We start from the raw sequence: 13,017 nt of genomic DNA, 5'->3' as shown, positions 1-13,017 counted from the left end.
ACTATTTTTAATTGAATATTGTACAATTTGATTCGGAAATATTATTTAATATATTAATTTAATTTTACATAGGACTAATAATAAAGTGTCTGTACTATGTAATATTTTTTCACTATAATAAAAAACAGCCAGTTAGTTATTTGAATTTACATATGTTATTCAATGGTGTAAGTTTATTGTTAACCAAGAGTTTTTGCTAATAATATATAATATACAATATCAAATTATTTTATCTGATTAGTAGATATAAAATTAATTATTGGTTTAAATTTTATTTCAGACACATAAATTACGTGCTATATACCATCAGTATTCAGTATTATAGTATCATATTATTATCATGCACCGTTACATAAACCAAATAAATCCGAATATTAATACCATTAAGTTTTTTTATTATTATTATTATTATTATTATTATTGCGTAACTCTATAAACATATTTGCGAATTTGGTATATTTTTTTTCTGAAAAAAAGAATATTGATAAAAAAAAAATGTTTGCAAACAGAAATTACAATATTACATTAACAAAATTATTCATTTATTTATTTATTATTTACTGTGCTTTTTATTGGTACCACATATACATAATATATCTTTACAATTTAAAAAGTATTTTCGAATCTTTTTTATACAAATGCCATGATTCGAATGGGTTTAGAAAATTAGTATGCTTAAAACATGGTCATTAAAGCTTAACATTTATGAGCAACACTAATCAACAAACAAAATAATATATTATCCTTTCGTTTAGAATTTTAAAGGTCAGCTAAAAGACACACAATTTACATTAATTACAGTAACTATATTGATATCAAAAAAATTACAAATTACAAATGTTAAAAAAAATATAATATTTATAATTTAAAAAAAATATAATTATAGTAAAAATATTTATAAGTTTTTTAATTTTAAATTGTGTGTTATATAATTAGCAAAATATGTATATTACAGACTTGCAATGTTTTGACTTTTATACGTGGTGTAAGGCTTTTGTTGAAGTGAGAAAAATTTAAAAAAATAAATAATTTTATTAATGTTTCTAACGAATCTAATAATATTTAATATTTTGTGAAAACAATAAATACTTTTAAATATAAATTATTATTTTTATGCATTAGTATAATCATAAATGAATTGAAATGTTGATTAATTTTATTTTTAATCATTAATGGTACATGCCACATTGGGATCCGAAATATTTGTGAGTGGTATACGAAAAAAATGTTTAAGAACCTCTGTTATAGTTTACCTTATCAGACATTAAAAAAAAAAAAAAAAAAAAAAAAAAAACATACAAAGTAAATATCTATGATTTAACATTTTTTTTAAATTTGATTACCTACTTAAATTAAATTATAATGGAATAAATACGAAAGTAAAATGTATTTTCGATAACTTTTTATTTATTCTCCAGGAGATCACTGAAAACGTTATCATTTTTAATAACACTAACGTATATAACATAAAAACTAAGTTGTATTTTAATTATATTTTTATAGCTCCTTCTGAATTTCAATATGTTTTATAAACCATGGAAAGGATTAATGGCTTTGAACTACAGTAATAATTTTTCGGCGTGAAAATAATCAAGCACACCCATTATAAATTAATAGTATTCCGATTAAAATTAATGATAACGATAAATTCAAGTTTTTTTCAAAATAAATACAATCAGATTAAAATATTATATTCGTACAACGAATGTTGAAATAAAATACTATTTTATATTTAAAATTCGAACTTATATAGATAACAGAAAAAATATATTGAACGAGTCGTTATTTCTACGTAAAGAAAATCTGAAATGGGAAATTTGAAAAATTGTCATAATAACGACAACGAGAAGTCAATTTATTATTTGAGTAGTTTATTTGTATGCCTTCAATATTCTGATGGGTTTGTGCTGCATATATACATTATAAACATACATATGTATTTACGTTAAAATAAAACAATAATGTATACATAGGTATAGAAATACTAAAAAGTCAGCGAGTACACGGACGTATGTTTTTAAATAAATAATTTACTATAGGAATTTGTGCAATTTGCTTCTATGCTCCTGATACAAAATTAATACGAATCCATTATAATACTATAATGTATATGTTGTTTATAATACATTTTTAAATATTTTATTTATTCATTCACATTGCATAGAATGATTATTTCGTCACAAAACACCATATGCACACAACATTAACTTAACCCGAACTAATTTGGAAAGCGCATCGTACACTCCATCGTAACTACTATAACTATACTGTTTTGCTTTAAATGAATTTCGTTGTATCTAACTCGAGAGTGCAATTCTTCGTGATTTTAGCAATTTTTAATCAAGAAATATGTACAAATCATATCGCTGAGTGATATATTTAACGGATGATTCATTTAACACGACGTGGAAAATTTGGTTGATAATTCAAATATATAACGAAGTAATATTTGCGTGACGGCGAACGAAAATAATTGACCGTTAAGTATTGCATTGCACCGTCGAGCGGAAATGATAGTGTAATTATTTCACATTTCATAACAATTAGGGTTCAATCGATATTCGAAAGAACAGCGTCATGCAGAAGCTAAAATATTGTAAAAATAATGATTTTCGTTTTCTTAACACCACCCATTTCACACAACCGGCGTATTATCGATATTTGCGTATGTAAATCGTGTGTACACATAATAACGCACATATTCTAATGCGTAAAAACTTGCTGAAAATAAACAGCTATGGTAATAAATTATAAATAACAACGATTGCATTCCAAACCGTTTTCGTTTATGTATTTATGCTGTTGATTTGAAGTCAAACACGCCTAAGCACAAAGACGTGAAACAATGTGCTAATAAATAATGTTAAATGCAATGCAACTGACAATATCTAAACAAAATAGTATCTATTTTTTATGTTGTATTTTTTTTGTGTATGTGTTTAATGTATTGCCATCACGGCAATACATTAAATAGAAAAAAAAATCAAACCTATCCGTATTTCAAATTTTCAATTATGTTGATATTTTAATTTTAGTTTTTAGCGAAAAATACAGATTTTCACAAACATTAATACATTAATGACGTACACATAGTTCATATAAATATATTACAATTCATACAGCGGCGAATGACTTATAAATGTATTAACATGTATGGTACTATTTTTTCTTATACGGTATATATTCACATTATTATTTGTGAACTAAAATTATTAACAACTATTATTATAATTATTAAAACTATTATTTGTATATAATTTAAAGTCAAAAAGGTATTTCACATAATTCGTCTCAATAGATATAGCACGTAAATATATCTACGTTTATAATAAATTTAACTTGGATTTATTTATATGTGATTATTATTCGTATAATCAAGGTATAAGATACATTAAAATTGGATTATTTAAAGTTTGCAATACATATACACTATAAATATAATCGTTTATTTTTCGTGATAAAATTATAGTTCTTCGGCGTTAATCATAAGTTGATCATTGGTTGATCGAATTAATGTCAAAGTATTAGTGAGAATAAATTACATATAATATAATACGGTACATATAATTTATTAAAACTATACTATTGCAGTGAGTGTATAATATAGGCCTTAACAAAAAGAATAAATAATAATATTTCTTTAAATTTAATTTAAATATCTTTCTCATTATTCGATATAAGGTGAATGTTAAAATTATTTTTCGGCACTTTAAAATTTCATTTATGAGTATTTAAATGTCAAATACGAAGAATATTTTTGTTATCAATTTGATTTTTACCAAAAAAAAATCGTTTTCTCCACGTCTACTCGCAACATGTACACTTTCTCGATTTTTGCATTGTTGCCAATTTGCAGCTCATTAAAATTATGAGTTTATTTTAGTGAAAATTAAAGGTGGCGGCTCAAATGTAGCGGTCAAAAACTGTTTATAATTATTGTTATCGAAACGAAGTATAAAAATATCGTAAAACTAGATATTTAACTCCTTATACCAGTGATAATAATTCTCAATACCTACCTTAAGTCATTTAACCCTTCTTAGATATCCTATCTACGTTGATTAATGCGTTTAAAGATAAAATAGAATGCACTATTTAAAACTAAAATTATTTTACCTGTGCTGCACAATAACATAATACAATACGTTCAATATAAAAAATATATATAGAATATTTTCGTTCAAACCTTTATAGTTTTATTAATAAAACTAATACGTCTGTGGCTCTAAAATCTTTGGAATTAATCTGTGATCAAGAATTTTCAGTACAATAGTATAACGTGAATTCACAATGTACGCTAAGAGTCAATCTAAGTACATATTATTGTATCTATAATACATCGATACGCGAGAAACGTTTGGTAAACGGAGCAGAATGGGCACTGTCCGTCACCGGTGATCATATAAGGGTACTCGTGGTACGAAAAGCTTTTACGCGAGAGCACAAGGGATAAAAGTTTGGCGCCGGTTTGACGTGACGGTTTCACAAAAAAAAAAAAAAATAAATAAATATAACCCTCAAAAGGAGGAAATGTCTGTGGACGACTGTATGGGTGGTGTAGCTATTAAATAGGGACGATGCAGGTCATAGGAGAAAAATACGAGTTGGTATGCTGTTGGGCTGTTGAATAGGCGGCGAGTGGGCACAGTTAACCACATAGGAGGAAGGGATCAGATCGAGATTCGAGAACTAACAATAAACGAAATTGATATCTGCTCGCCCGTGACAGTTGATAAGTAGCGTGCTTTGCTGAAAACTCTAAATTATTGGTGTATTTTCGCGAAAACGCGTCCGAAAAATGAATTTTTATTATTATCGCAAAACGATCCATCGTCATCAAAGGCAACTGATACATCGATATCTTAAATCATGAGATTTATTATTATTATTATATTAACAGTACAATAATATAGTCTTTATTAACGTAAGGCCACTGCGTTCCTTCGTTTGTGTTTTATTTATATAAATCAAAATTATTTAAATTATAATTTGATATATTTATTTGTAAACGGTGATGAACATACATTTAAAAGTCACAAAAATATATTATTTTAATAATAATATTATGATTAAAAAGTAATAACGATATACTTTTTTCATAAAAATTATTGTATGTACAATTAGAAACTAAATTTATCACACTTTTTTTTTTGTAAATGAACTACTATAAATGAAAAAAAAATTTTTGTAATAGTTTTCCAAATAGGACTTAAGCCCACCCACGTCATTGTATTCATTCATACACGTGACATACCTTATCCGATATTATACAAATAATTATTATTATTAATTAAGTTAAAACAACTTAGACGTACAAAGAAGTCCACGGAAAACTGTATAGCAAAATGATCCTGGATTATTATACTCTTAACTAGGCTTTCGTCTGAGCTTTATGAATTGATATCAATAATAATAACCGCTATTTTTATAATTATAATCGATATTTTTATAATACATAAACGTGTTTGAAATATTAAATTAAAAATGTATGCAGTCAAGTTGCAAGATAACTAAAAAATCACAATTAAAAGTAGGTACTTTAAATATTTTACTATAAACTAATATATAGATTATAGGTATTATAACATACAAATCTTCCGAATATATTATAATATTGTTGTATAATAACTCGTCTATTGTATTAAATAATTAATATATGACGCTATAGCATGGCCTAATAATAGATTTTTAGAAATAATTAAAAACAATTCTAATAGAGCACATGAGTTAGGTCTCGTAAAAAAAAATATACACAAATTGCGTTTTAGATTTTTTGGGATGCAATTTGTGTATTCTAATCAAGGATTCTTAAACAACTAACAAAAATAAATAAATAAATAAAAATTATGTATATAATCAGTAATCAAAAGTCAATCAAAACATTGTTTATCAAATTTAATAGAAAACTTTATAAACGTTAAATCACATAAATATAATCAAAATCAAAGTAGTCTATAATAATATATATATTTATATATAAATAATAATAATAATAATGTTACCAATCAAAAATTTAGTCAAAAATTAAGTTTATACTTAGATAAGCATTTTAAGAAATCTAACCTTGCTATTTTACTTTCATTCAATTTTTCATTTGATTTTCAACAAATAAAATGTTATTTGAGCGTTGTATCCTATATTGACGTACAGAAATTAGCAACCTTTTAACTAACACTATACTGTGGTTCAAATAATTTTTAAAACATCTAAAAGTATATAAATATTTGGATGGTAACTATTGAAAATCTATTAAATTTTTTGTGAAAAGATTCGCATGCGTTTGCTATTTGCTGTAAACTTGAACTCTTTCTGCCCATATTGATGGAGGGAAAAGTGGTTCTTAGAAAATATAGTTATTAACTAAATAGTCAACATTATATCAGAGCCCGGGCTCCCTTATAATTAATACACCACGGAGAACCCTTAAAACGAAATAAAATTTCTGCTACATAACCAATATAATGAGACACAATTTATGTACCTATACCTTTTTCACGGGACACAACTGAGGTGTCCCGGTTAGTACAACTAGTACAAGTATATTTGTATAAAAAAATATTTTTAAAATAAATTAAATTTTCCATCCATTACTGTGTTGTCAAATAATGAATAAGCTATACATTAACTAAGTTACTTATATAGTTGCAATTTAATGAGATTGAATGTCTTCAATACTTTTTTCATAATCGATTTTTAAATCAGAAACCTTTTAATTTAATATGCAATTTGTGGTTATTTAATTAAACAATATTTGTTAAGAATTATTAAACTAATATGTACATTGCAAAGCCATATTATTAAATACACAACTATTGAAAGAGATGAGAAGGTTGAAGGTCTCAATGCTTAATATACAATCATAAGACTACCCATTTTAAAAATATGAGGCTTCACTATTTCAGTTTCTTCGTTGCAATTTTTCCTCTAGTTATACTTCTTCTGAAAATAGTTTTATGGTCGTTCATTAAAGGCAATCGGGGTCAAATTTATCATTATTTCATAGCGCATTAAGTCTATTACACTAAACTTCCTTTTATTTTTGTGCATTTAATTTATCGATGTATATTGATATCTAACACTTCAATTAATAAATAAGATATAAAATGTATACATTTCCAGAATTGTTATTTTATTCAAAAGTCTAAACCATTTAAATACGTACTTCAGTAGTAATCATTACATTTTTTTTTTGATAATAAATAATATATACAACGTCCAGTTGTCTGGTCTACTGTTATTATATTGTATTATTGGTATTAGCTCAGAAACCATATATTTTATATTTTGTATGTAATATAATTTATAATATATTATATTTTTAAGCTATTATTAATATTTTATAATTGTTAATTATAAAATAAAAGTTTTTGTTTATTTTATTATTTATTCAGAACTATCGTATACTGATATCTAAGAATTAAAAAAAATACTTTTCACTTAACATAAAATTATCAAAAAATAAAATATATTCACAGTGTATAATATTTATCTAAGATTTATTAAACCCGTGGAACAAATTAATATTGTGAAAATTATTTAAAAAAGTATATGTAAGACATATTATTCATGTACGTATATGATTGTGTGCATTAAAATAAATGTTTAGATCTGAATAACTAAAAAATAAAAATAAACTATTGAACAATAATAATATATAAACTTATAAATATACTTTGAAAAATGATGAATTTTACTATGTTAACCTATAAATCGTTATTAATAGAAAAATTGGACTTTTTCAGGCCACAAAACAATCAATATACAATAAAATCAAATTTTTTATATATTTTAACAATACCTACTTGTACCAGTAAATTTCACTTAGCTATAACTAATTATTTTTTATTAGACTTTAATGTATGTTATTAAAATGAAAAAAAAGACAGTTTGATGTACATAAAGCTATATAAACCTATTTGTAGCCTCGTATGACCGATGGAAACTATTGAAATTCGGATTGTGGTTTCCTGGTAGGTGATGTACCTACGGTATTCTGAACCCGCATGCTAGTTGTTACGACAAAAGTGTGATTGAAGCATTGCAGATATCCACACGCAAAACCCGACTAGGATGTAATATCGACCACCACCATTGCGTCGAAATTTGTAGTACAAATATTAGAACGTCTAATAGATACTACATCCAGTGGCGTAAACTGGGGGTCGCACGGGGTCGCACTTGCAACCCCTGAAAATATCATAGGGTCGCAAGAGTATCTTTTTGCGACTCCAAAAAATTACGATTTCAATTATCAAAAAATTGAAATATCAATATAATAATAAACTAACTAATTTATATTTTGAGAACCAATGTTTAACGTTGTCTTGAAGCACTGGAATTATTATTATACTATATCCTTTCCACATTTATTTATAGTTTTGTTATTAATAATTTTCTATTATTATACCAATATGTATATTTATTGTGATCGGCCGACTCGAGTCTCAATGGTAGCTGATAATGAAAACGTGTTTCATAGTTTAAAATTACTATTTGTTTGTTTTATTCATGAATTTAATTTTTACACTTGTTATTTCTTATTCGTGATCGACTTAAAATTAAGTACTTACTACAATGGACAAATTTCTTATAAAAGTATCGAAGTCAAAAGTAAGTGTCTATTTTTACTTTAAATTCATATAATTGTTTAGTCTTTAGTACACATATTTAGTATACATTAAGTTAAGAGTAGCCATTAAAATATATTACTGATTTATATTATATTAAAACTACAATTTTGATGAATAAAACAGTTTATTTTTGATCTGTAATTTAATTTTTATATTAATTATTAAGGTAATATTATATTATTGGGAAAATTAAATTTATTTTGCTATATATTTTTTTATTATTTTGATTCTAATAAATTGTTGTACCTGCTTATTAGAAAAATACTAATGCTGAGAAAAATGTTAACTTACCTGAAGAAAACCACCTTTCCCCAGAAAAAAGATCAAAAATGGTAAATACAGTTAATACTTAATTTCATATCATATCTTTAGTATTCATTTACAATTTATTAAAATTAAATTTATATTAATTTAATATCATTTAATATTTAAGGATATTTTGGTTAACAGTAAACACTTTACCTTAATAAATTTAAAGTGAAAATTCTGTAACTAGTTACCTACGTTAAATAAATAATAGTAAATGTATTGGTTATTTTGTGTAGTATAAAAGTGATAAATATGTATATAAATCATGTTTGTATTAATTTCATTGATCATTTTAGGATATTCTACCAAATACCAAGGACATAAATCAAATTCAGAATGCTATATCTAGCCATGTAGGTACATCAAAGTCAGATCAAACTACAAATACACTATTGGTAAATATAAAATATTGCATTCAATTTTAATCTTTAAACCAATGATAAAAGTTTTGAATTTTAAATAGTATGTACATGCAATCACAAAACATAAAACAAGTATTGAAATAATTATAATTTCAATTTGTAGAATTTTAAATGTTGTACAAAATAGTCAATATTCACTCATTTTTATACTCTTTAATAAATTGAATAATTGTATATGGTATTTGTTAAAATTTATTTTAATTTCAAGTATATATATTTATCTAGATAAGTGACAATCTTAATCGAGATCCTGGTCATAAGAATACAAATGCTTTAATTTTATTTTCAAGTGGGTTTGGACCGTATCAACCAAATAACATTATATTTCCACAGCATTTAGGAAGAAAATTTCGAACAGAGTGGTATACTTCTTTTCCTTGGATAGAATATAGTCCTAGCAGTAACTCTGCATATTGTTTTTACTGTCGTGTTTTTCCATCTAAAACATCAGATCCAACTTTTGTTAGTGTTGGATTCAAGCAATGGTCAAAAGCTAGTTTCAAGTCTTTTCCTCAGCATGAAAAATCATTTGGACACAAAGAAGCTAGTGCCAAATTAGCTGGTTATAAAAATTCTAAGAAATCTGGGAGTATAATTAGCAAAATTAATACACACCATCAGCAGATAGTAGCTGATAATCGAGCCTATTTAAAATGTATTTTAGACAGTTTACTTTTTTGTGCTCGTCAAGGAATAGCTATCAGAGGTCATAGAGAAGACGAAGACTCTTCAAACAAAGGAAACTTTCTAGAACTATTAACACTTCGTGCTAAAGATAATGATATTATTCAACGATATTTTATTGAAAAAGAAAAGACATTTCGTTATGTCAGTGGTGATTACACCAATACATTTCTTGAGTATTTAGCTAATATTGTTATTGAAAATATAATTGATAATGTAATAGCTGCGGGTATTTTCAGTATAATAGTTGACGAAACTCAAGATTTGTCTCGACATGAACAAGTCGCAATTATTATAAGATACGCAACAAAAGATTTATCTCCAGCAGAAGTTTTTCTTGGTTTTTATAAAACAGAAAATACAGATGGAGAAACACTTTCAATGTTAATAAAATCAACTCTTGTATCTCATGGTTTAAAAATAGAAAACTTGAGAGGGCAGTGTTACGACGGTGCAGCGTCAATGAGAGGGTCGTATAAAGGGGTACAAGCAAGAATTAAAGAAGAAAATCATTTAGCAATGTACATTCACTGTAATGCACATATTTTAAATTTATGCCTTATAGATTTGGCTAAACAAGTATCTTATGTAAGAAATGTATTTGGAACATTAAATACATTACATAATTTTATTGGTGCATCATCCAAGAGGCATGCAATTTTTGAAAAAATGTATTCAGTTTTAAATATAAGTACATGTGAAGGACCTAAAACTTTAAAAAGTCTCAGTGATACTAGGTGGAGTTGCCGACTAGATGCCCTCAAGGCGGTTTTATTCAATTTTCAAACTGTGGTTAGTACATTAGAAGATATTTCGGAAAATGATGCTGTTTATGGATCTGATGCTAATGCATTACTAAAGTCAATAAATACTTTTGAATTTTTATTTTGTATATACTTTCTTAAAAAGATACTGTTGTTAACTAATATTTTATCAAAGTATTTACAATCAAGTTCAATAATTTATAGTAATGTACAGTCAATGGCAAAAGAAACAATACAAGAATTATGCAATATGCGGTGTGAAGAAAGTTTTAATAACACTTGGAATGAAGTAGACATTTTAAGAAAACAATATAATGTTTCTTCTCCTATACTTCCCAGAAAGCAAAAAATACCAGCTAAACTTGGCGGTGGATTGAAGGAGGTTGAAAATACTACCATAAATAAACATTATAAAATAAATATATATTTTGCTGTTCTGGATAATATTATAAATGACATGAGTGAAAGGTTTGAAGAAAATAATTTATATATTTTAAACTGTATGCAAGACATACTCTTAAATGATACTCCAAATAATAATTCTTTTAAAGAAATAAATAAAATGTATGGTTTTGATGAGGATAATCTTAAAGCAGAAACAAAAATTTTAAATAGGATGTATAAAGCTGTACATAATCAAAGTAATGTGCAATCAAAAATCAATTTCATTGCATCAGAAAATTATAAAGCTGGATTTCCAACATTAACAAGTTTGATACAATTATTTATTACTATACCAACTAACTCCGCATCATGCGAAAGAAGTTTTTCTTGTTTACGTAGGTTAAAAACATATTTAAGAACCACAATGGGACAATCAAGATTAAACAGTCTTGGAATCTTGCAAATTGAACGTGAAAGATCATCTCTTATAGATAAAGATTTAGTAATAGAAAAATTCAGTGCTGCCGCAGAATGTAGAGGCCGCCGATTACTACTGCAGTAAATGATATTATTCCCTCAGTAAAAAACCAACTAATATTTTAAATCTACCTATAATGTATATATATATATTATATTGTATTAGGTATTATATTACACAAAAAATATAAATGGCAGCTGTTATTAAAATATAAATTTTATAAAATAAAAAAATTGTTTTTTTTTAATGTACTCATATATTGTTTAAGAAAATTATAAATATTTTATTGACAGTAAGTAATTATATACCCTATTTATAGCGTATATTCATAATACTAATTGCCAATAGATACAATATGTGTTTAAGGTTAAAATAGTTTTGTTGAATTTATGTACTTGTAATGTTAAATCTAGAATAAAATAAAATATTTTAGGGGGGTGTGGGGGGCAAAGCCCCCCCACAAGTCTGTCTAACCTAGAAACTGATTGCAACCCTAACAATTTAGCCCAATTTACGCCACTGACTACATCCCCTGTGATGCACTTCCTACTCCTCATTTAATACGGTACACTTTGCATATTTCCCATTGACCTGTAAAATATTGCACCTGACATACTATACGCAGCAGATCTCCCGACATGACTGAGGTTTATATTTCAATCGTATTATAACAGCAACGCGCAACTGTTCGTAGGAAGCTGCTATGTTAAAACACACAGAATGTTCATAATAATAATAATTCGTATGGCAAAATATTTGATAAAAATTATAATTTTTATTTGTTCTATACCGTGAGAATATAAAATTTATGTTAACAATTTTAATTCAATTTTAGAAGTAAATAAATTATTTCTCTGAAAACAACTTCAATTATTTTGTAATAATAATTGAATAATTAATGCAATACAACCATTAAATAATATTAATCATATCTTAAAATGATTATGAAATCATTTGTGTATATAAAGTAATATCAATCCCAAATCTCACTTAAATTACTCTTTATGACCGATTGCCTTATTAACTTAATTTTGTAAACTATTCGAACATATCACCCTCTAAAACACACTTGACTGGTGGTTATAGGTATTAACTTAACTCTACCTTATAACTATTGTATGTATTTAGATAAGTTATTAGTACTTCTGACTGCTTTACAAACTTTATTGGTACAATTGATCAATCTTTCAACAACAGAGAATATCTTGTTGCTACTTCCATAATAGATTAATATAGTGATGCCTTGGTAGATGTTTCACCAATACAGGTTTACATCAAAGAAGCTGACTGAGCTTTATCCTCTTTAATATTAATATATCGTACTTTATGACTATATAATTCACTAT

At 25.8% G+C, this 13,017-nt stretch overlaps 1 protein-coding gene across 1 annotated transcript; it reads left to right on the top strand.

Moving 5' to 3' along the window:
* Positions 1 to 8,149: 8,149 nt before the first annotated feature.
* On the top strand, positions 8,150 to 11,828 carry LOC112603007 (zinc finger MYM-type protein 1-like). The gene is made up of 4 exons (XM_025351408.1): positions 8,150 to 8,610; positions 8,888 to 8,962; positions 9,236 to 9,334; positions 9,587 to 11,828. Exons 1-4 carry the CDS (start codon positions 8,575 to 8,577, stop codon positions 11,753 to 11,755), a joined length of 2,379 nt encoding a protein of 792 aa, XP_025207193.1. The 5' UTR covers positions 8,150 to 8,574; the 3' UTR covers positions 11,756 to 11,828.
* Positions 11,829 to 13,017: the final 1,189 nt, after the last annotated feature.

This window comes from Melanaphis sacchari, unplaced genomic scaffold, assembly GCF_002803265.2.
Source record: "Melanaphis sacchari strain LSU unplaced genomic scaffold, SCAv2.0 Contig105_pilon_pilon, whole genome shotgun sequence".
Taxonomy (NCBI): Eukaryota; Metazoa; Arthropoda; class Insecta; order Hemiptera; family Aphididae; genus Melanaphis; species Melanaphis sacchari.
Note: the sequence above shows the minus strand (reverse complement) of the source record. Positions and strands in the feature narration are given on the sequence as shown.

Coding starts and splice junctions, on each gene's coding strand:
- LOC112603007 (XM_025351408.1), top strand. CDS start 8,575: ATGGACAAATTTCTTATAAAAGTATCGAAGTCAAAA. Junction 8,963..9,235: donor CAGAAAAAAGATCAAAAATG/GTAAATACAGTT, acceptor TGATCATTTTAG/GATATTCTACCAAATACCAA. Junction 9,335..9,586: donor AAACTACAAATACACTATTG/GTAAATATAAAA, acceptor ATATTTATCTAG/ATAAGTGACAATCTTAATCG.